Source organism: Saccopteryx leptura, chromosome 4 (genome assembly GCF_036850995.1).
Source record: "Saccopteryx leptura isolate mSacLep1 chromosome 4, mSacLep1_pri_phased_curated, whole genome shotgun sequence".
Lineage (NCBI taxonomy): Eukaryota > Metazoa > Chordata > Mammalia > Chiroptera > Emballonuridae > Saccopteryx > Saccopteryx leptura.
The window spans coordinates 198,206,814-198,228,688 of NC_089506.1; the positions used below are offsets into that span (position 1 = coordinate 198,206,814).

The following is a 21,875-nucleotide window of genomic DNA, read 5'->3' on the forward strand; positions in this document are numbered from 1 at the left end:
ATATTAATCATTCAATCATGCCTGTGTAATAGAGCCCCAATAAAATCTACGGACACTAAAGTGTGTGCACTGTAAATGGCAAAAAGCCATTGGAGATTCGAGGCTTAGCAAAAGGCTAAGTTCTCCCCCATTCACCTCCATACTGGCTATGAAGCTGAGTATTTGCACCCACTTCACTTGCTTCCTTAAATTGCTGGAAGCAATTTACATGCCCTTCTTCTCACTCTTTGTTTGTTCAGATGTTGGTTGCTTTCACTTATGTATGGTAGGGGGATTCCTGTTTATGCTTTGGGAGAGTTCCTGTTTTAGCCCCGGATGTGGAACTTTGCATCAAGGACTTCCTTGATTTGCATATAGCTATATAATAAAGCAAACTGGGGCTATGGGGCACTCGGATATTGCCATAAGCATTGAAGAGTCATCCTGATCCCATCCTTTTTTCTTAATAAGTCTGTTTTCTTAATTCCGCACCGTTCTCACTCAAAACCCAGATTTAGGAGCCACGCTGGTCCGTGGCACTAAAGCTCAGCTAAGCTTCCCTGGTTGGCAATATTCTGTGCATATTGTCACACACTGCTAATTAAGAGAACAATGGAAGTTCTGTATTTGATATTTCTCTTGGAATCTGCCCTATTGGCTTCTTCCCTTCGCCAATTTTCTCTATACCTTTTCCCTGTGATAAACAATAACCATGAATATGATAGCTTTTAGTTAGTTCTATGAGCACTTCAAGAAAATTACTGAATCTGGGGGTGGTCTTGGGACCCAACTTGAAATTGGTGTTAGAAGTGAGGGCAGTGCTCGCTTCTGCAGCACATATACTGGAAGTTTGGGCAGTCCTTTTTTTTTTTTTTTGAGAGAGAGAGAGAAGAAAAGCATCAACTCATAGTTGCAGCACCTTAATTGTTCATTGATTGATTCTTGTATGTGCCTTAACTAGGGGGCTCCAGCTGAGCCAGTGACCCCTTACCCAAGCCAGTGACCATGGAATCATGTGTCTGATTCCAAGCTCAAGCCTGCAACCCCACGCTTAAGCTGGTGAGCTTGAGCTCAAGCCGGATGAACCTGTGCTCAAGTCAGTGACCTCAGGGTTTCAAACATGGGATCTCAGCGTTCCAGGTCAATGTCCTATCCACTGCATCACCACCAGTCAGGCAAAGAGCAGTCTTATAAACTAATCCCTCTAATTCTGCAGTTGGCTAACCCTCACAATTGGCCATACTCATTCTACTTTTATAAAAATAATAAAAACAGGGATATATCAAAGTACAGCTGTTCAAATCAGATAATAGGCAACCTTGACTTGGTGGCAGAACAAACCAACTCCCTCAATGGTAGTTCAGATAGACCTCCAGAAGCCTCGGCTTACTTCATAGGTAATAGTATTCAAGTTCTGTTGCCCAGAACTGTGTTTATTCTTTCCAACTTCTTTACGCTGCTCTTTCAGATCAGTTAGTAACTGAAACACCTAGGAAGAGACATAAAAGATTTTTATAGAGATGTTTGAGAAATGTATCTATTCCAAGGTCAATGACTTTGAAGATAAACAGTACCTCTTTTATTCTTATAAACCCTCCCCCCAACTCTTGCATTAGAGCAAATACGAATCCAGAAAGTATGTTACATTTTTAAAAATGCTTTTTTAAAATCTAAGTCAAATAATTCAAATTCATTAGTCTAGTTAAAATATTTCAAATGTTTCCTACCAATATATAGCATCTCTCTGATAGCTTCTGATCTGAAAAATATTTTGAGTATTTAGAAGTAAATTCTCCTAAATAAATGATTTTTTTAGAAAATGGATTCCACTTCTCTAATATGAAAATCTAGTATATTTTGGGAAAGAGAAATTATGAGGTAAGTGCTAAAATATATACTGCTCACAAAAATTAGGGGATATTTCAAAATGAATATGAAGTGATTAAAAAAAACAAGCATTTGATTTTTAATTAAACAAGAACATCAGGAAAGCAAACGACAAGTCAAGGAAAGTTGTTCGATTATGCAAATGAGAAACAAAACCAACTTTTATTTCATTGGTGAAAATGCACTATACAAAAGGCTGAAAGTACTGGAGTATCTGCACATTCCCTGATTCCCTAATTTTTGTGAACAGTTACAAAAAAAAAAGGAAAAAATGCTATAAAACATTATATGTAAACTTTCCCCCCAACAGAGAAACATGTGTTAAGAAGGGTGTAGGGAGTACATCTCTTCCCTGTTTCAGAGATTATAGCAAAAAATTGACGGAAGCATAGATTCAGATTCATAGACCATTACTAGATATAATACAACTCTTCACCTGTCTGTCATTTTCAGAAATAGTCGCATGAGACCCAATTAATGCAGTCAATGTTTCTTTAATGGATAAAACACCCAAACAGCAGAGTCCAAACTGGACAAGAAGGTTCCTAAAAGCCAATGGCTTGACCAACAACCATTTCCTTCCTGTTATGAGCCACAACCATTTAAGATGAATCTTAAGAGAGAGAGGAATATGGCTATTTGTAATTCTATTACCATATATATTATCACACAATGGAGACCTGAATCTCCTACAAGTCTTTATGAGTTCAGATTCTGCCATATGAAGAATTGACACTGAATTATGTATGAGTGGATCTTGCTACACCTGGAATTAACCTATCAGATGGTTTGCTAGTACCAAACAAGATCCAGGCAAAATGAAAGGATAGCAAAAATAATGTTGTATCTCCCCTCTCATCAATCTCTTCTCCTTTTTCCTCTCTACCCCAGCAAAGCAAGCCCCAAAATCCCCAATCTCTTAGTTCTTACAAAATTATTCATAATGTTGAATCAACTATACTCTTTTTCAAAATGAAAATTGTAATACTTATAAGACTATTTATAAGGATCAAAATAATGAAATAAAAGTATTTTATAGGAAAAGAGTGGTAATTAAGAAAAACATGTATTTTAATAGAAACTTTTTCTGACAAACAGTTCCAAAATAGATGCTTTCATCCCATGAAGGCATCCCAAATGAATATCTAAAATTTTCACATTTGGGGAAGGTTGCCTACTGTATACTAAAGTCTTCCCAACATTCCTGAATTACTGTAATTTATCAAGCTTAGGCTATTACAAGGTGTCCTATTTTAAAGTGGAAAATCCAAATTAATTCAGTCATTTCTAACCACAACAAATTCAACAATCTTCAGAGGCAAACAACAAACTATCAGAGAGAAAAATACTTCATAGCTATTTACCTCGTAGTTACTGAGCAGCGCAGAATTGGCATTCTTCCTGCAAAAGAAAAGTAAATTATCATAATCTGGGATCATATCCTTTTGTGTGAATTAAATATGTGTGAAATAATTCCTCTGTCAAAATTAGTCTGTAGTCCAGTTCAGGAATTTAGGGACTACAACCTTTAGGAGAAATGTCCTGAGTCCTACTGGCTTAGTTGGTACTGAACAATTTCAGAGCATACCTTCCTTTTTACAGCCACAGTATATTCACACATCCATCAGAGTAGGTGATTGAAAGACTACTTATCCCTAGTCTATGTAGGTAAAGTTAAGAGAATTCAGACATCAGGGGGAAGCTAGTTACAATACCAGAGGTAGGGGATCAATAAACAGTGTAAGGGTGCTAGAATTTACTGGAGAAACAGTGCTGTCTCATCCATCCCAGAGCCATGGCCTCTTCCCAGCACCATCAGCTACTGACATCTTGGGCAGCAAAGTCCTCTTGCTGAATCACGGATATGGAATCCTTAACACTAGCATCACTATTGGGAATTCCAGTAGTGTCAGAAATTCTGCCAGGTATCCACAAAACTACAACAATGATGTTCATCTTCTATATCAGTTACACAGGTACCATTCATGTGTCTAAGCAGGGGTCAAAAGCACGGTACCACTGTGTAACAGTTAATCAGGGCAAAATGTTATCTTTCATTTATGAATGAGCATAACAATGTGACTTGCATTAAATCATAACCAATCCATTCTACAATATCTTATCAGGAAGTATTTATTGCCTTTAAGTATCTGAAGGAAGTCTAGTATGATAATTATGAACAGTTTTGAAAATCAGATCTGGATTCATACCATGGTTCAGCTACTTACAAAGTATATGAGTTTTAGTGAATTAATTAACCCCTCTAAGTTTCCCCATCTAAAGCAAGCAAACAAAAAATGGGGATAAACTAGTACCTGGAAGTGTAGCCTGGATTTTAAACCCAACTCCACCACACACTGGCTATGCAAATTTTGGCAGTTATTGTACCTCTCTGTGCTTAAATTTCCTCATCTATAAAATAGCAAGTAAAGTACCACACTTCTAAGACTTTACAGGATTACACGAAACCTGTAAAGTACCTAGAACACAGGTACTTTATGCCATTAATTATCACCGCTACCTGTGCTATTATTATCACCACCACCACTTCTTCCTACCCCAGAAAGCTGTTACAAGGATGACAAGAGACAACAAATTTTAAAAGTGTAATATAGTTCTGATACTTATTAACCTAAATGGAGGTTATGATTTTTTTTTTTTTTTGTATTTTCCCGAAGCCAGAAACAGGGAGGCAGTCAGACAGACTCCTGCATGAGCCCGACCGGGATCCACCCGGCATGCCCACCAGGGGGCGACGCTCTGCCCATTTTGGGGCGTCTTTCTGCCACAATCAGAGCCATTCTAGCGCCTGAGGCAGAGGCCACAGAGCCATCCTCAGCGCCCAGGCAAACTTTGCTCCAATGGAGCCTTGGCTGCAGGAGGGGAAGAGAGAGACAGAGAGGAAGGAAAGGGGGAGGGGTGGAGAAGCAGATGGGTGCTTCTCCTGTGTACCCTGGCCGGGAATCGAACCCGGGACTCCTGCACGCCAGGCCAACGCTCTACCACTGAGCCAACCGGCCAGGGCCTGGAGGCTATGATTTTTTTTTATTTATTTATTCATTTTAGAGAGGAGAGAGAGAGGGGGAGAGAGACAGAGAGGAGAGAGAGAGAAGGGGGGAGGAGCAGGACGCATCAGGAAGCATCAACTCCCATATGTGCCTTGACCAGGCAAGCCCAGGGTTTTGAACCGGCGACCTCAGCCTTTCCAGGTCGACGCTTTATCCACTATGCCACCACAGGTCAGGCGAGGCTATGATTTTTAAAAGATATCTCACTTAATTCTTATTTAAAAAATCCTGTGATGTAGGAACTATTATGATTTCTTCTTTATAGATGATGAAACTGAGGCTGAAAGACTTAAAAACTTGCTTAACATCACATAGTAATAAGCCTAACTGAAGCAGAAGATAACTGTGGAATTGTAAAAAGTAAGAATGGACTGGACAAATGAAAACTGGTAATGCAGAATCCAAAAATTCAAGCCTGGCCTGTGGTGGCACAGTAGAGATATTCGACCTGAAATGATGAGGTCACCGGTTTGAAACCCTGGGCTGGCCCAGTCAAGGCACATACAACAAGAAATCAATGAATTGCCTGACCTGTGGTGGCGCAGTGGATATAGTGTCGACCTGGAAATGCTGAGGTCGTCGGTTCAAAACCCTGGGCTTGCCTGGTCAAGGCACATATGGGAGTTGATGCTTCCAGCTCCTCCCCCCTGTCTCTCTCTCCTCTCTCTGTCTCTCTCTCTCCCTCTCTCTCTTCTTTCTAAAATGAATAAATAAAAAAATCAAAAAAAAAAATCAATGAACTAAAGTAAAGCAACTATAAGTTGGTATTTTCTGCTCCCCGCCCCCACCTCCTTTCTGTAAAATCAATTTAAAAAATTCTTTAAAAAAAAAAAATCCTAAAAATTCAGGGAGGAGTCTGGGCTTAACAAAATATACAACAAAGACTACTGTATGTCCTTAAACCAGGAGTGAGACTATACTGTATAATGAAAATGATACAAAATCTCAAAAACATGGGTCAAACAGATGGGCAATTTCCCCAGTCAATAAATAAAGCAAAACTAGTAGGTGATTAAAACAAGGATACAACCTAGGCTTTGGTCATTAGCACAGTGATGTCAGCACTGTAATCAAATGAGCATATGAAGCCTACCAAATGCTACTAGTCATTCAACAAATAACTGGGATTTCACCAAAGTGCTGCTTTGCCCAAATGACCACAACTGCACGCAGGTCACAAAGAATGTCTTGTTTAAAAGGAGCTGACCACAGAAAGGACAATGCATAATTATTGCATGTGATACAGGTCATTTAAAAAATTGAAACTGACAAATCAAATCACATGTCATCTTTGCCTACTTAATTAGGAAGTCAGCCCACACAGGCTTCCTCCTATCTCTGCTTGAAATTGAATTACCACTCCCTGTGTGCCCTAAAATACACAACAACTAAGACAGGCCTGCCTGGAACAAACTGGGCTGCGGAAAAATACAAATGTTATTTTTCCTCCAGGGCCAGGCTAATGGATCCATCCCAGGTGTTACTGTTATAACTTCATTTCCAAATCATGGCCCTTCCTGTTATGCAGAATGTCCATGCCCTAAGAAATCTGTCCCTGGCTCTTCCAAGCCATTATCTCATTGCCCAAGTCAATATTGTTAATGCAAAAACCCAAAAACATTATCAGTCTTTTCTAGAACCAATGATTTAATAAGGAAAATTCTCTCCCATGTTTCTTTTAATAAACATCTGTTTTGGGCCTGACCAGGTGGTGGCGCAGTGGATAGAGCGTGGGACTGGGATGCAGAAAACCCAGGTTCAAGACCCCGAGGTCGCCAGCTTGAGCGCAGGCTCATCTGGTTCGAGCAAAAGCCCACCAGCTTAAACCCAAGGTCGCTGGCTCCAGCAAGGGGTTACTCGGTCTGCTGAAGGCCCGCGGTCAAGGCACATATGAGAAAGCAATCCATAACAACTAAGGTGTTGCAATGCGCAATGAAAAACTAATAATTGATGCTTCTCATCTTTCTCCGTTCCTGTCTGTCTGTCCCTGTCTATCCCTCTCTCTGACTCACTCTCAGTCTCTGTAATAAACCTCTATTTTGGTACCAGTAGCACAAAGGAAATTTAAATAGGTACTGTATTCTGTGGACTCTGGCTGACAGAAGCTGACCTACTTATTGATTCTTTTATTAGTATAATTTTTTAAAAACTCAGCTAAAAGAGTAAATGCCAATATATGTTAGGTCTTCCTTTATTCAAGGAGTGTCTAGTATCTATCTTTTATAAAGTCCTAAATGAACTGTGTACTGGGAAATTTTTAAGGCAGTTTTTATCCTGAAAGATGTCACTGTAACCTCCACTAAGTGGCAGGTTGTTGGGAAGAGGATATGGTGAGGTTTGACAAACATCAACCTAATCAAGTTATCCTATTTAACAGCACCAACAATGATGGTGTGATGTACTAAGAAAGACACAATCCTGTCAAAAAAAATGTTTACTTTGAATCTAGCCATGAAGATCTAATTAGACAAACCCAAATTGAGGAATATATTTCAAAACAACTGGCCTATATTCTTAAAAATATCAATATCATTTGTCACAATGCCAATGTCACAAAAAAAAAAGTCTAGGAAACAATTTTTACAGTAAAGGACATTAAAGAAACATGACAACTAAATGCAATGTGTGATTCTTGACTGGATCCTGAAAGGGTAAAAAATAAAAATATAGCTAAAACAAACATTATTGGGACAACTGAAGAAATGTGAATATAGGTTGTATTTTAATAGTAATTATATTAGTGCTAAATCCCCTGGGTATGATAATAGTATTATAGATACATGATATATTGTAGATATATGATAAGAGAATGCCTTTATAAGATTGGGTTAAGGCCCTGGCCGGTTGGCTCAGCGGTAGAGCGTCGGCCTGGCGTGCAGGGGACCCGGGTTCGATTCCCGGCCAGGGCACATAGGAGAAGCGCCCATTTGCTTCTCCACCCCCCCCTCCTTCCTCTCTGTCTCTCTCTTCCCCTCCCGCAGCCAAGGCTCCACTGGAGCAAAGATGGCCCGGGCGCTGGGGATGGCTCCTTGGCCTTTGCCCCAGGCGCTAGAGTGGCTCTGGTCGCGGCAGAGCGACCCCCCCCCTAGAGGGGCAGAGCATCGCCCCCTGGTGGGCAGAGCATCGCCCCTGGTGGGCGTGCTGGGTGGATCCCGGTCGGGCACATGCGGGAGTCTGTCTGACTGTCTCTCCCCGTTTCCAGCTTCAGAGAAATACAAAAAAAAAAAAATAATAAGATTGGGTTAAATGACATCTACAACTCTCAAATGATTAAGTGTGTGTGTGTGTGTGTGTGTGAGAGAGAGAGAGAGAGAGAGAGAGAGAGAGAGAGAGAAATAGAGTGGAGAGAAAGTTGGCATGTTTAAGTGAGATAAGGTAAATATATCAAAATGTTAACAAATGCTAACTTCATGTAAAGAGAATAAAGGTAATTGTGGTGCTCTTTTTGCAGCTGTTCCATGGGTTATTTTCAAGTTAACATGTTAAAAAAAGTAGAAATGTGCCCTGGCCTGTTGGCTCAGTGGTAGAACATCGAACCAGAGTATGGATGTCCTGAGTTCGATTACTGGTCAGGGCACTCAGGAGAAGCACCCATCTGCTTCTCCACTCCCACCCCCTCTAGCTTCTCTCTCTCTCTCTCTTTCTCCCTCTCTCTTCCCTTCCATGGCTCAATTGGAGCAAGTTGGCCCCCGGCACTAAGGATGACTCCACCTCCTCTGCCTCAGGCATTAAGAAGAGCTTCATTGTTGGCAAAAGAGCAATGCCCCAGATGGGCAGAGCATCGCCCCCTAATGGGCTTGCCAGGTGGATCCAGGTCAGGGCGCACACAGCAGTCTGTCTCTGCCTCCCCTCCTCTCACTGAATAAAAAAATAAGACATTAGAATAATTTACAATTGAGGACATAAAATGCATTTTCCCCCAATGTTTTTTAGAGTGACTAGAATCCATCCATTGGCACACCTATCAATTTTTTTTCTGTGAAAGAGACAGAGAGAAACAGAGAGAGGGACAGACAGATGAGAAGGGAGAGAGATGAGAAGCATCAATTCTTCATTTTGGCACCTTAGTTGTTCACTGACTGCTTTCTCATGTGCCTTGACCGAGGGGCTACAGCAAAGCAAGTGACCCCTTGCTCAAGCCAGCGACCTTGGGCTCAAGCCAGTGACATTTGGGCTCAAGCCAGCGACCATGGGCTCATGTGTATGATCCCACCCTCAAGCCGGGGACCCCATGCTCAAGCTGGTGAGCCCACGCTCAAGCCAGATGAGCCCACACTCAAGCCGGTGACCTTGGGGTTTTGAACCTGGTTCCTCTGCATCCAAGTCCAATGCTCTATCCACTGCGTCACCCCCAGGTCAGGCGAAACACCTATCAATTATATTTAAAAGCTGTTGATCCCTACTGAGCAGGAATTGTCTACTTGATAGATAATACTTCAGTATTATGTAATACATTGACAGGCACACAGACTTTCTAGAAACCATCCATCTACAAAAAACTTCGTATTTCTTGTAAGAATTAGAATATTACTGATTTTACTTACAGATATTTAAAGCAAATATTCCAAGAGAATTTTAAAGACTGTCTAAATCTATACTTACAGGCGGACAATCACTTAATATCCTTAAGTAATGAATTGACTGAAGTTGACTTGGTGTTTGAAATTTAACTTGTAAAATTTGCTTAACTTGCTGAGTCAATTTAATGGATATAAACAACTACTTTGAAAAACCAAATTCTGAAAAACAGAACAAAATGATCTACTGGCAGACTTTCCTTAGAAACACACACAAAAAAATCCAAGCAAACAGTGCCTATTTCTTGCCACACAGTTAACTCTTACGAAAGCAGTGACGAATGTAATTGCTCAAATCCTCTTATTTTCAATCTATGTTATTGACTCAAGTCATGTTCCAGAAAACTAAACCCTGGTACAAGAAAACTGGGAGGACATCCAAATCCATGAACAATTTAACCTGTAGCATTCTCTTAGGGGCTAACAAGTATCCTCTTTCCAGTCCTGTTACTGAACTATTATAGGACCTAACTCCTTTAAACCTCAGCTATGAAATGAAAGAAATTCTGACACCATCAGAAAGGTGGTACAGAGATAAATACAGTCCATTTTCCTCATGTATAGTAAGTTCAAGAATGAAAGAGTGGCCCTGGCCGGGTGGAGAGAGCTTCGTCCTGGTGCACTAAGGTCGCAAGTTTGATCCCCGGTCAGAGCACATAAGAGAAGTAATCAATGGGTGTACAACTAAATGGAACAATAAGCTGATGCTTCTCTCTCTCTCTCAAATCAATGGGAGGGGGGAGTGAACATCAAAGATTTCCAAGTATATAAATAATCCCAAGGCCTTAGACAAAGAGCAAACACATTATATAGAGCATATAAGTACTTAATTTTGCTATGAAATTTTCGTATCCTTTTACTTGGGGAAAATGTTTCCAAATGACACTCAAAAAAGGTTTTTAAATTATGTCATTCAAAAATGGTGCTGGAATGAGACTTGACAGGGGGTGGTGAACACATAATACAATATACAGATGACATATTATAGAATTGTACATTTGAAACTTATGTAATTTTATTTATCAATGTCACTCCAATAAAAAAAAAAAGTTAGCGCCTGACCAGGCAGTGGCGCAGTGGATAGAGCGTCGGACTGGGATTCAGAGGACCCAGGTTCAAGACCCCGAGGTCGCCAGCTTGAGTGCAGGCTCATCTGGTTTGAGCAAAAAGCTCACCAGCTTGAGCCCAAGATCGCTGGCTCGAGCAAGGGGTCACTTGGTCTGCTATATATAACCCCCCGGTCAAGGCACATATGAGAAAGCAATCAATGAACTAAGAAACCACATTGGTATTTCTCATCTCTTCCCCTTTCTGTCTGTCTGTCCCTATCTGTCTGTCTGTCTGTCTGTCTCTCTCTCTCTCTCACACACACACACACACACACACACACACACACAAAGCAATTTTATGGGTATTGTTACTGATGTCTTATTTAATTCTTTTGTGGTCAGAGACTGTAGTGTATATTATTTCAGTTCTCTGAAATTTATTGGGATTTGATGGCCGAGAAAATTGCAGATCTTTGTGAATATTCCAAGTGCAGTAAAAAGAATGTGTGTTGTGCAGCAGTTATACTATCCCATAAACCTCAACCAGGTCAAATGATTCACACCGTGATACAAATCTTATTTTTGCCTACTGCTGGCCACTTTAAGAGAGGGGTATTAAATTCTCTAACAAAAAGTGAGAAAATTCTGTCATTCAACCAAATAAAACCATAAGTATTCTTCACTTTTTAAAAAATACGTGTATGTCTATTATGTTATTCCCTCAGTATTTACTCAGTGACTGAAGAGAAAAATAGTAGTAACTTAAGGGAGTCTTTCATTCGTGTCTTTTTTATCCAGGTCCTAGAAGTGCCTTAAAAGAAGTGTACCGGGCCGGGCTCACCACTGTGATCTCGGAAACGCCAGCAAATGAATGAGGGAAGCAGCAGGTGCACCGGAAGGCACGCGGCCCGGGCCTAGGCACGGGGGGTGCGGGCGGAGGTGACGAGACCAGAGCGACGGCCTTCTTCTCCCCCGCTCCCCGCCCGCCGCCCTCCGCACAAGGCGCGACGCGGGGTCCCCCAGTGCCCACGCCTCTCAGCCTCCAGCAGCTAGCCGTCCCCCTCTGTAAGCCTAGCCGAACGCGCCTCGCGTGGCTTACACTTCCATGTCGGGGCCGCCTCGTGGCCTCCAGCAAGCAACACGCAGGTGGCCTCACACCGCGCCGCCGCCGCCGCCGCCGCCGCCGCCGCCCCTGCGTCCGCGCCAAACGCCGGGTCGCGCACTCCGCGTGCCGCGGTGCACGCCGGGATCGGCGCGTTGAACGCTGGGAGTTTGGAGGACTCGGGAGTGTTGTGACCGCTCGTCCCTCTCACCGTCAGCTCCTCATCTGGTCGGATCTCAGCCTATCAAGCCTTTGCAAACAGCGCTTAGCTTATGTTTTCGTAGTTATACCAAAATATATGTATATTTTTGTATTTTTCTGAAGTTGGAAACGGGGAGGCAGACAGACTCCCGCATGCGCGCGACCGGGATCCACCCGGCATGCCCACCAGGGGGTGATGCTCTGCCCATCTGGGGCGTCGCTCTGTTGCAACCAGAGCCATTCTAGCGCCTGAGGCAGAGGCCACAGAGCCATCCTCAGCGCCCGGCCAACTTTGTTCTAATGGAGCCTTGGCTGCGGGAGGGGAAGAGAGAGACAGAGAGGAAGGAGAGGGGGAGGGGTGGAGAAGCAGATGGGCGCTTCTCCTGTGTGCCCTGGCGGGGAATCGAACCCGGGACTCCTGCACGCCAAAGACGTCTAATTAGCAGTCCTTTGCGACGTTAAAATCCTGCCCCCGCCTTCCCCGAGAGTAGTGATACTGAGGAGGTTAGGGGGCTCTGAGTGCTGGTAATGTGCTATTTCATGATCTGGGCACGGGCGGGGCACGCGAATTGTTCAGTTGCTGAAAATTCAGTGAGCTGTACACTTATGTACGCTTTTCTGTATGTATGTTATAATTGAATAAAACGTTTTAAAAGGTAAAAAAAACAAAAACCCCAGCCTGCCTTCTCCCTGTTCCCATTCTTCCTTGAAAGCAATTTGGAAAACAAACAAACAAAAAACATATAAAGAGCCTTAAGGTCAGGCACTCTCTGACCTTCCGGCCTAACTAGTAATTTATCCAAAGGGAATCATCAGGTACTTGAAGGAAGATGATACGTAGTGGTGTTTTTTTGCTGGAAGACAGCCTAAATGCCAAACAATAGGGATTCAATAAATAATGTTCCAGTCATACAGTATAACATAGGCCACGAAAAGTCATGTAACATTTGGTATTTTGGGGAATTGGTTAAGGTAGGGTTATTATTTTTTAATTTGAAAGAGAGAGAGACAGAAACATAGATCTGTTCCTGTATGTGTCCTGACCCAGGATCAAACCCAGAGGTTTGAGTACCAGGACAATGCTCTAACCAACCAAGCTATCCAGCCAGGGCAAGATAAGGTTTTTTTCAAAAGAGAGAAAATGATGTGAGGCGATCCTAGTAATCTAAGGAAAAATAATACATAGGGAAAAAATACCTAAGGGTTTGGGAGGTAGAGCCACCTAATCTACATTTTATATATTTTTAAAGAACAGGAGTGAGAGTTTTGATATCTATTATATTCTGGATTTTTTTTGGTATGTTTGAAATAGTTCCCAAAGACTGGAAGGGAATAAGCCAAAGTATTAAGTAAGTGGTGAGTGTCTTTAGATGATGAGTCAGTTGCTTTTCTTTCACAGTTCTATCAGTTATCATTTACTAAGCTCATTCTCATTGCAAGGTCTTTGGAAAGCACTTTATTATTCAATAACATTGTGAAAGCTATGCCCTTGGTCAGTCTGTGATTCTGTGTGTCTCTATCATTTTCTTAGGACCTGTTTAACCTTGGGAGATTCATTAACCTCTCCTGACCTCAATTCCCTAATCTGAAAATCGTAGATCTATTAGGTAATGCTATAACATTCCTGGCATATAGTTAAGAGCTAAACAAATATTAATGACTGTGACAATACAAGCACAACACTATATGAGGTAAACTCCATTGTTATTTAAATTTTACTGTTGAGAAAACAGGCAGGTTTAGAAAGATTATGATTTACCCAAAATCATTCATTCATCTAGTAACTTGTTCAGCAAGGATTCAAATCAGACAATCTGAAAAAATACAGGAATCGTATAAAACTGTTAATAATGACTGGTGACTGGACTTTTAAAATGTGCTATATTATTACAATGGAATACTATTTAGCAATAAAAATAATGGAGTGATGATACATGCTACAACATGGATGACCTTCAAAAGTATGCTAAGTAAAAGAAGCCAGATACAAAAGACAACATATTGTATAATTAATTTACATGAAATGTCCAAGAATAGGCAAATCTATTAGAGACGGGAAATTAACCAGTGATTGCTTAGGGCAGGGAGCAGGATGGTGGAGGGAAGTGATAGTTAATAGATACTGAATTTCCCCAGCAACTCCACTTATGGGAACATAACCAAAGAATTCCAAAACACTAATTCAAAAGAATATATGCAGCCTGGGCGGTTGGCTCAGTGGTAGAGCGTCGGCCTGGCGTGCAGGAGTCCCGGGGTTCAATTCCCGGCCAAGTACACAGGAGAAGCGCCCATCTGCTTCTCCACCCCTCCCCCTCTCCTTCCTCTCTGTCTCTCTCTTCCCCTCCCGCAGCCGAGACTCCATTGGAGCAAAGTTGGCCCGGGCACTGAGGATGGCTCCGTGGCCTCTGCCTCAGGCGCTAGAATGGCTCTAGTTGCAACAGAGCAACGCCCCAGATGGGCAGAGCATCGCCCCCTGGTGGGCGTGCCGGGTGGATCCCGGGTGGGCGCATGCAGGAGTCTGTCTCACTGCCTCCCTATTTCCAACTTCAGAAAAATACAGAAAAAAAAAAAAGAAAAAGAATATACACATCCCTATGTTCACTGCAGCATTAATTTACAATAGCCAAGATGTGGAACAGCCCAAGTGCTCATCAGTAGATGAGTGAATGCACACAGTGTAATACTACTCAGCCCTATAAAAGAAACCTTTTGCTACAGCATAGAGGGACTTGGAGAGTATTATGCTAAGTCAAATAAACCAGTCAGAAAAAGACAAATACCATATGATTTTACTTATATGTGGAATTTTTTTATTTTTTTATTTTTACAGAGACAGAGAGTGAGTCAGAGAGAGGGATAGACAAGGACAGACAGACAGGAATGGAGAGATGAGAAGCATCAATCATTAGTTTTTCATTGCGCGTTTTAACACCTTAGTTGTTCATTGATTGCTTTCTCATATGTGCCTTGACCGCGGGCCTTCAGCAGACCGAGTAACCCCTTGCTGGAGCCAGTGACCTTGGGTTCAAGCTGGCGGGCTTTTCCTCAAACCAGATGAGCCCGCACTCAAGCTGGCGACCTCGGGGTCTCGAACCCGGGTCTTCTGCATCCCAGTTCGATGCTCTATCCACTGCGCCACCGCCTGGTCAGGCTTATATGTGGAATCTAATGAACGGAATAAACCAATGAACAAAATAGAAACAGATTCATAGATATGGAGAACAGACTGACAGCTGTCAGAGGGGAATGGGGCTGGGGGGCTGGGTGGAAAAGGTGAAGGAATTAAGCATAGAAACAAAATGCAGACACAGACAACAGTATGAGGATCACAAGAGGGAAAGGAGTGAAAGGAGGTAGAAAAGGGTGAAGGAGGGATAAATGCTGATGGAAAGAGACTTGACTTGGGGTGGTGAACACAATAAAATTTATAAATGATGTATCATAGAATTGTACACCTGAAACCTATATAATTTTATTAACTAATGTCACCCCAATAAATTCAGTTAAAAATATGAAAACAGATACTGAATTTCTTTGGGAGGAAACAAAAATGTCCTAAAATTAGGTTGGAGTAATTGTTGTACATTACTATGAATATACTAAAAAATATTGAGCTGTACACTTTAATGGGTAAATTGTATGGTATCTGAATTATATATCAATAAAGCTGTTAAATTTTACAGGTGTTTGCCTGTGGGTATTAGAAAAGCAGTGTGGGGAATTTTAACATTGAACTTTACACGTTCAGAATTTTTAAAATGTTTTTCAATGAACATTATTTTTTTTTATTAAAATTTTTTTTTTTGTATTTTTCTGAAGTTGGAAACGGGGAGGCAGTCAGACAGACTCTCACATGCGCCTGACCGGGATCTACCCAGCATGCCCACCAGGGGGCAATGCTCTGCCCATCTGGGGCATTGTTCTGTTGCAACCAGAGCCATTCTAGCGCCTGAGGCAGAGGCCACGGAGCCATCCCCAGCGCCCGGGCCAACTTTGCTCCAATGGAGCCTTGGCTGCGGGAGGGGAAGAGAGAGACAGAGAAGAAGGAAAGGAGGAGGGGTGGAGAAGCAGATGGGCGCTTCTCCTGTGTGCTCTGGCTGGGAATCGAACCTGGGACTCCTGCACGCCAGGCCGACGCTCTACCACTGAGCAAACCGCCCAGGGCCTAATTATAAAAATATTATTTTTAAAACAACTAATTTACTTAAATTAAAAAGAAAATAGCCTGACCAGGCGGTGGCGCAGTGGATAGAGCCTCGGACTGGGATGCGGAAGGACCCAGGTTCGAGACCCCAAGCTCGCCAGCTTGAGCACAGGCTCATCTGGTTTGAGCAAAAGCTCACCGGATTGGACCCAAAAAGTCACTGGCTCGAGCAAGGGGTTACTCGGTCTGCTGAAGGCCCGCGGTCAAGGCACATATGAGAAAGCAATCAATGAACAACTAAGTGTCGCAAAGCACAACGAAAAACTAATGATTGATGCTTCTCATCTCTTCACTCCTGTCTGTCTGTCCCTGTCTATCCCTCTCTCTGACTCTGTCTCTGTTAAAAAAAAAAAATGAAAATACCACACCAGGCAAAAAAATAAAAAAAGCCATCCCCGTCCCTACTGGCCTGATTCCTGTGAAAAGTCCCCTTGAGGAGAGAGCCTCCATAAAGAAGTGCTAAAGTTGCTCATGTGTTATTCACTCAGCAAACGTAGTAATGGCCCATTCGGTGGTGGTGATACAAATATGAATAATATACAGTCCCTGCCTGGCCAGCGGACAGCCTCGTTGGGGAACCAGCTGTGGACATCAATAACTACAATATATTGTGTTTAGATGCGATGGAGCTGAAGAGGAAATGACTAATGAGGTGAAGAGGCGTCACAAGCCGGGGTATTTGAGCTGGATTCAGGGTGGAGCACACAAGGCCAAAGCTTCTGGGATGAGCTTCCATGGAAGAGGGTAGTGGCTCTAAGGGCCCCACAATAAAATGGCTGAGCTCTGTGTTCTCCAAGGGAGGCCACCCTAAGACCTTGGGGGTCACATGGAGTCACCCAACATATGCCTTAGAAGCAGCTGAGTAGTCAGGAGTGAGGCTGCTCCCAGGGGAAGACTGTCCAGGAGGGGCCTGCACGACAAGGTAACCCAGTCAACAAAGCTGGGCCAGTCAAGGGCTGAAACTCTGGCCTGGCCGGGCCCCATTCAGGACCTCCCTGCAGCTTTTCTAACTTAAGGCTGCCTAATGAGTTTCTATTCTTTGCCACCCAAAGCGCACAAACCAAGTAAATGGTTTTTATTTCTTAACAACTGGATTTTTAGGCAGAGCTATCAAATAACATATAAAAGCCCAGAGCAGGGGCCCCCAAACTACGGCCCGCTGAGGCCATTTATCCGGCCCCCGCCGCACTTCCGGAAGGAGCACCTCTTTTGTATGGTGCCAAAAGCAGGCTCATAGTTCCCACTGAAATACTGGGCAGTTTGTTGATTTAAATTTACTTGTTCTTTATTTTAAATATTCTATTTGTTCCCGTTTTGTTTTTTTACTTTAAAATAAGATATGTGCAGTGTGCATAGGGATTTGTTCATAGTTTTTTTTTATAGTCTGGCCCTCCAACGGTCTGAGGGACAGTGAACTGGCACCCCTGTGTAAAAAGTTTGGGGATCCCTGGCCCAGAGCATGAATGAACCTTGTGTGTCTTCCACGTGGAAAGTCTGTTGAACACTGAAGCAATTAGATCTAGAGCTCAGAAGAAAATCAGCAGAAGGAGCTTTTAAAGTAAAAATGAAGTCCTTAAAGTTAAGTCCCCAGAAAGACTCTAGAAGAGTACGTCTTACTTGGTGCTTACCAGGTGCCAGAGAGTTGATTTAAGCTAGTCACATGTGTGTACTCACAAAGTTCCCATGAGGATACGCGCCAGGCACTGCATTAGCATAGTCTCATTTACTTCTCTCAGGAGTTCTCCAAGTTAAGTACTATGATCATCCCATTTCACAGGGAGGAGTTAGGAAATGGCAGAGAGGAAATTAGCAAGGAAATAGTGCAGCTCAGATCAGAATTAAGAAGTGGCAAAGCCAGGGTTCTCACTCTTCTCTGGCCAACTCCAACACCCTTGTGCACCAGCACCATCCCGACTTTCCCTCTCTCAGTTTTAGGGCCTGCCAACATTAGGGGTACCTCCTTATTCTGCATGAGACCCTTCCTCAGTTATTTTGATGCACCAAAGTGGAAATTTCAGGGGAGAGAGGCCAAGCAATGTTTTCACTCTCCTAAGGCAAATAAATTCTGTACAGCACTCAGCTCTCAGCTGAAAATAGGCATTATCTATTGTTGAACAGTCCTGGACCCCAAGCTAGAAATGAGGATGGACATAAGAAGTTTGCCCATAATAAAGGCCCAGAAGGAAACACCAACAAAGTAGCCCTGACCGGGTTGCTCAGTTGATTGGAGCACCGTCTCCAAGAGCCAAGGTTGCAGTTTTTTTTTTGTTTTGTTTTTTTTCTTTCTTTTTTTTCATTTTTCTGAAGCTGGAAACGGGGAGAGACAGTCAGACAGACTCCCGCATGCGCCCGACCGGGATCCACCCGGCACGCCCACCATGGGGCAACGCTCTGCCCACCAGGGGGCGACGCTCTGCCCATCCTGGGCGTCGCCATATTGCGACCAGAGCCACTCTAGCGCCTGAGGCAGAGGCCACAGAGCCATCCCCAGTGCCCGGGCCATCCTTGCTCCAATGGAGCCTTGGCTGCGGGAGGGGAAGAGAGAGACAGAGAGGAAAGTGTGGCGGAGGGGTGGAGAAGCAAATGGGCGCTTCTCCTGTGTGCCCTGGCCGGGAATCGAACCCGGGTCCTCCGCACGCTAGGCCGACGCTCTACCGCTGAGCCAACCGGCCAGGGCCAGGTTGCAGGTTTGATCCCTGCTCAGGGCACATAGAAGAGTCAACCAATGAATACATAAATAAGTGGAACAACAAGTCAATGTATTTCTCTCTCTAAAAATCAATTAAAAATAAAAATAAATTAAAAATCAATCTTTAAAAAGAAGAAACACCAGCAAAGTAGAATGGGATTGTGATCCATTTTTTTATCATCCCAGAAGCAGGAATTGTAGACCCTTGGTGACATCTACTCTGGGTTGTATTTGTAGGGCACACAGGAATGAAGCAGTCAAGTGTGGTGGCTCTGTAGCCAGACACCTGAGTTAAATGAAGGATCTATCACTCACTAGCTCTGTGGCCTTTGCAAGCTTTTTAACAACCTTTCTGTGTCTTGGTAAATTCATCTATAAAACAATAATAGCAGTACTTCCCTTACAAAGTTGTGCTTAGAATAACACTTGGGAAGTGGGAAGCATGGGGGGCGGGGAGTGGAATGTTAACTATTATCCTCCTATATTTCCTAAGCAAGGAAATAAGATTTTTAATTTTAAAAAGCTAACTATAGGGTGATATGTGCCTATCATCTAGTTCTCATTGCAGATATACAGTGTGTCCGTAAAGTCATGGTGCACTTTTGACCAGTCACAGGAAAGCAACAAAAGACGATAGAAATGTGAAATCTAAGCCAAATAAAAGGAAAACTCCCAGTTGCATACCTATTCAGTGCAGTTCGATGTGGGCTCACGCACAGATTTTTTAGGGCTCCTTAGGTAGCTATCCCGTATAGCCTCTACAGACTCGTCACTGACTGATGGCCTACCAGAACGGGGTTTCTCCACCAAACTGCCGGTTTCCTTCAACTGCTTATCCCACCGAGTAATGTTATTCCTATGTGGTGGAGCTTCATTATAAACATGCCGATATTCACGTTGCACTTTGGTCACGGATTCGAATTTAGCGAGCCACAGAACACACTGAACTTTCCTCTGTACCATCCACATCTCGACTGGCATTGCTGTGGGCTGCTCCGCTGTATACACGGTGTTACGTCATCATCTGCGCACGCGCACATGCTGCCACATCATCCTACAGAAACTGGGAGGGATTTCCTTTTATTTGGTGCAGATTTCACATTTCTTTTTTTTCTGAATTTGGAAACGGAGAGGCAGTCAGACTGACTCCCGCATACGCCCGGCAGGGATCCACCCGGCATGCCCACCAGGGGGCAATGCTCTGCCCATCTGGGGTGTTGCTCTGTTGCATCCAGAGCCATTCTAGCGCCTGAGGCAGAGGCCACAGAGCCATCCTCAGTGCCCGGGCCAACTTTGCTCCAATGGAGCCTTGGCAGTGGGAGGGAAAGAGAGAGACAGAGAGGAAGGAGACGGGGAGGGGTGGAGAAGCAGATGGGTGCTTCTCCTGTGTGCCCTGGCCGGGAATCGAACCCAGGACTCCTGCACGCCAGGCTGACGTTCTACCACTGAGCCAACCGGCCAGGGCCAGATTTCACATTTCTATCGTCTTTTGTTGCTTTCCTGTGACTGGTCAAAAGTGCACCATGACTTTACCGACACACTGTACTGTCCATCTTCTTAGGGAAATCATGGAGCTCTTCATGACCCACCTAACCTTGGAAGAGTTGAGATGGGTTGAATTAGAGGCTTCCAGAGAGTATGAAAATATGTTACTTCGCAGTGCAGGGCTGGGGATTGGGGACAGGAACAAGTAGTCAGCCCCATTCAGGGGCATTTTCTTGGAGTCTTTCCATATGGTAGGCAAAATAATGGTTCTCCAAAGATGTCCACATCCTAATCCAAAGAAACCCTGCAGATATGATTAAGATTATGACCCTTGAAGTGGGGAGATTATTCTGAACTACTTGGACAGGCCTAATCTAGTCACATGGGTCCTCAGAAGAGGAGACTTTTTCCCAGATCATGTCAGAGACAGGTGTGACTGTGGGAGAATGATCAGAGAGATGCAATGTTGAAGACTTTAAAGATGGAGGGAGCGGCCGTGAGCCAAGGAATATAGGTGGCCTCTAGAAACCAGAAAAGGCAAGGAAATAAAATTTCCACTGGAGTTTCCAGAAAAGACTGCAGCCCTGCCAACGCTTTAATTTTAGCCCAGTTAAGAGCCATGTAGGACTTCTAACCAATAGAACTGTGAAATAATAAATGTATGGGGGTTAGTGTGGAAATTTGTTACAACAGCAATAGAAAATGGGTACATACCATGAAAATCTTTTGTTCTATTGCAGACTGTCTCCTGCTCAGACTATGTGTCAGGGGAAGCCTTTGAAAAGGCCCCAGCCCTAGCCAGTGTCTGACTACAATTTCATGAAAAACCTTAAGCTAGAACCTCCTAGCTGAGCCCATCAACCCCCAGAATGATCAAAGGTAACAATAACTATGACAACTGTTCTACAATTTGGAATGTTTCGTTCCATCCCAAATTAAAACACTGAACAAATATTAGTCCTAATTATTATTATTTCAAACCAGAATACCCTGGTCCGTTAGGGTTTCATTTACCATTTGTTGTCAACTTAGTATAAATCAGACATAGTACAAACATAATTTCTTCTTCACTCAATGCCCAGTACATGGGCATCATTATCCCCACTTTAATAAACCTCCAAAGGGTTAAGTCACTTACCTGTGATCACACCCAAGGAGCTATGCGACTGAGACTCAGCCCCGGACTCCTCTGACTCTCAGAGCCCTTCACGAAGCACACTCTACTGTTATAACTGCCACTCAAGCCAGTGGTGCTAAGGTGCTGCAAGTGGGGAGGCCTCTGCCCAGGCCAGGTCACCAGCAACTCCCTCCGTTAATAATTCACAGGATTGGGGCCCTTGCCTCCTCCGCAGCACTCTTTCAGGCTGGGTTGTGCGCTCTCAATACTATGTATGGTTGAGCATAATTAGCATTTGAAGAGTACAGCATCTCAATACTATGTAGGGTTGAGCATAATTAGCATTTGAAGATTACAGCAGCCCACAGGCTTCAAGATTCCTTATCTAACTTCATTTGTTTGTTTGTTTTAGAGAGAGAGGGATGGAAGAGAGAGAGAGAAAGAGAGAGACAGAAACAACAATCTGTTGTTTCACTTATCTATGCAATCATTTGTTGAATCTTGTTTGTGCCCTAAC

At 43.3% G+C, this 21,875-nt stretch overlaps 1 protein-coding gene across 3 annotated transcripts in view; it reads right to left on the bottom strand.

Moving 5' to 3' along the window:
* CRCP (CGRP receptor component) overlaps positions 1–21,485 on the bottom strand; it is a 59,598-nt gene extending 38,113 nt beyond the window's left edge. Inside the window, exons 1-3 of one of the 3 annotated variants that reach the window (XM_066382484.1) lie at positions 21,380–21,485; positions 3,231–3,267; positions 1,370–1,468 (exon numbers count right to left, since the gene is read on the bottom strand). In XM_066382484.1, coding sequence (XP_066238581.1) covers positions 1,370–1,374 — 5 coding nt within the window. In that variant the 5' untranslated portion in view covers positions 1,375–1,468; positions 3,231–3,267; positions 21,380–21,485. Of the gene's footprint in view, positions 1–1,369; positions 1,469–3,230; positions 3,268–11,659; positions 11,877–21,379 lie in introns of those variants that run through there. The other 2 variants (XM_066382483.1, XM_066382481.1) reach the window with 2 other exon arrangements.
* Positions 21,486–21,875: the final 390 nt, after the last annotated feature.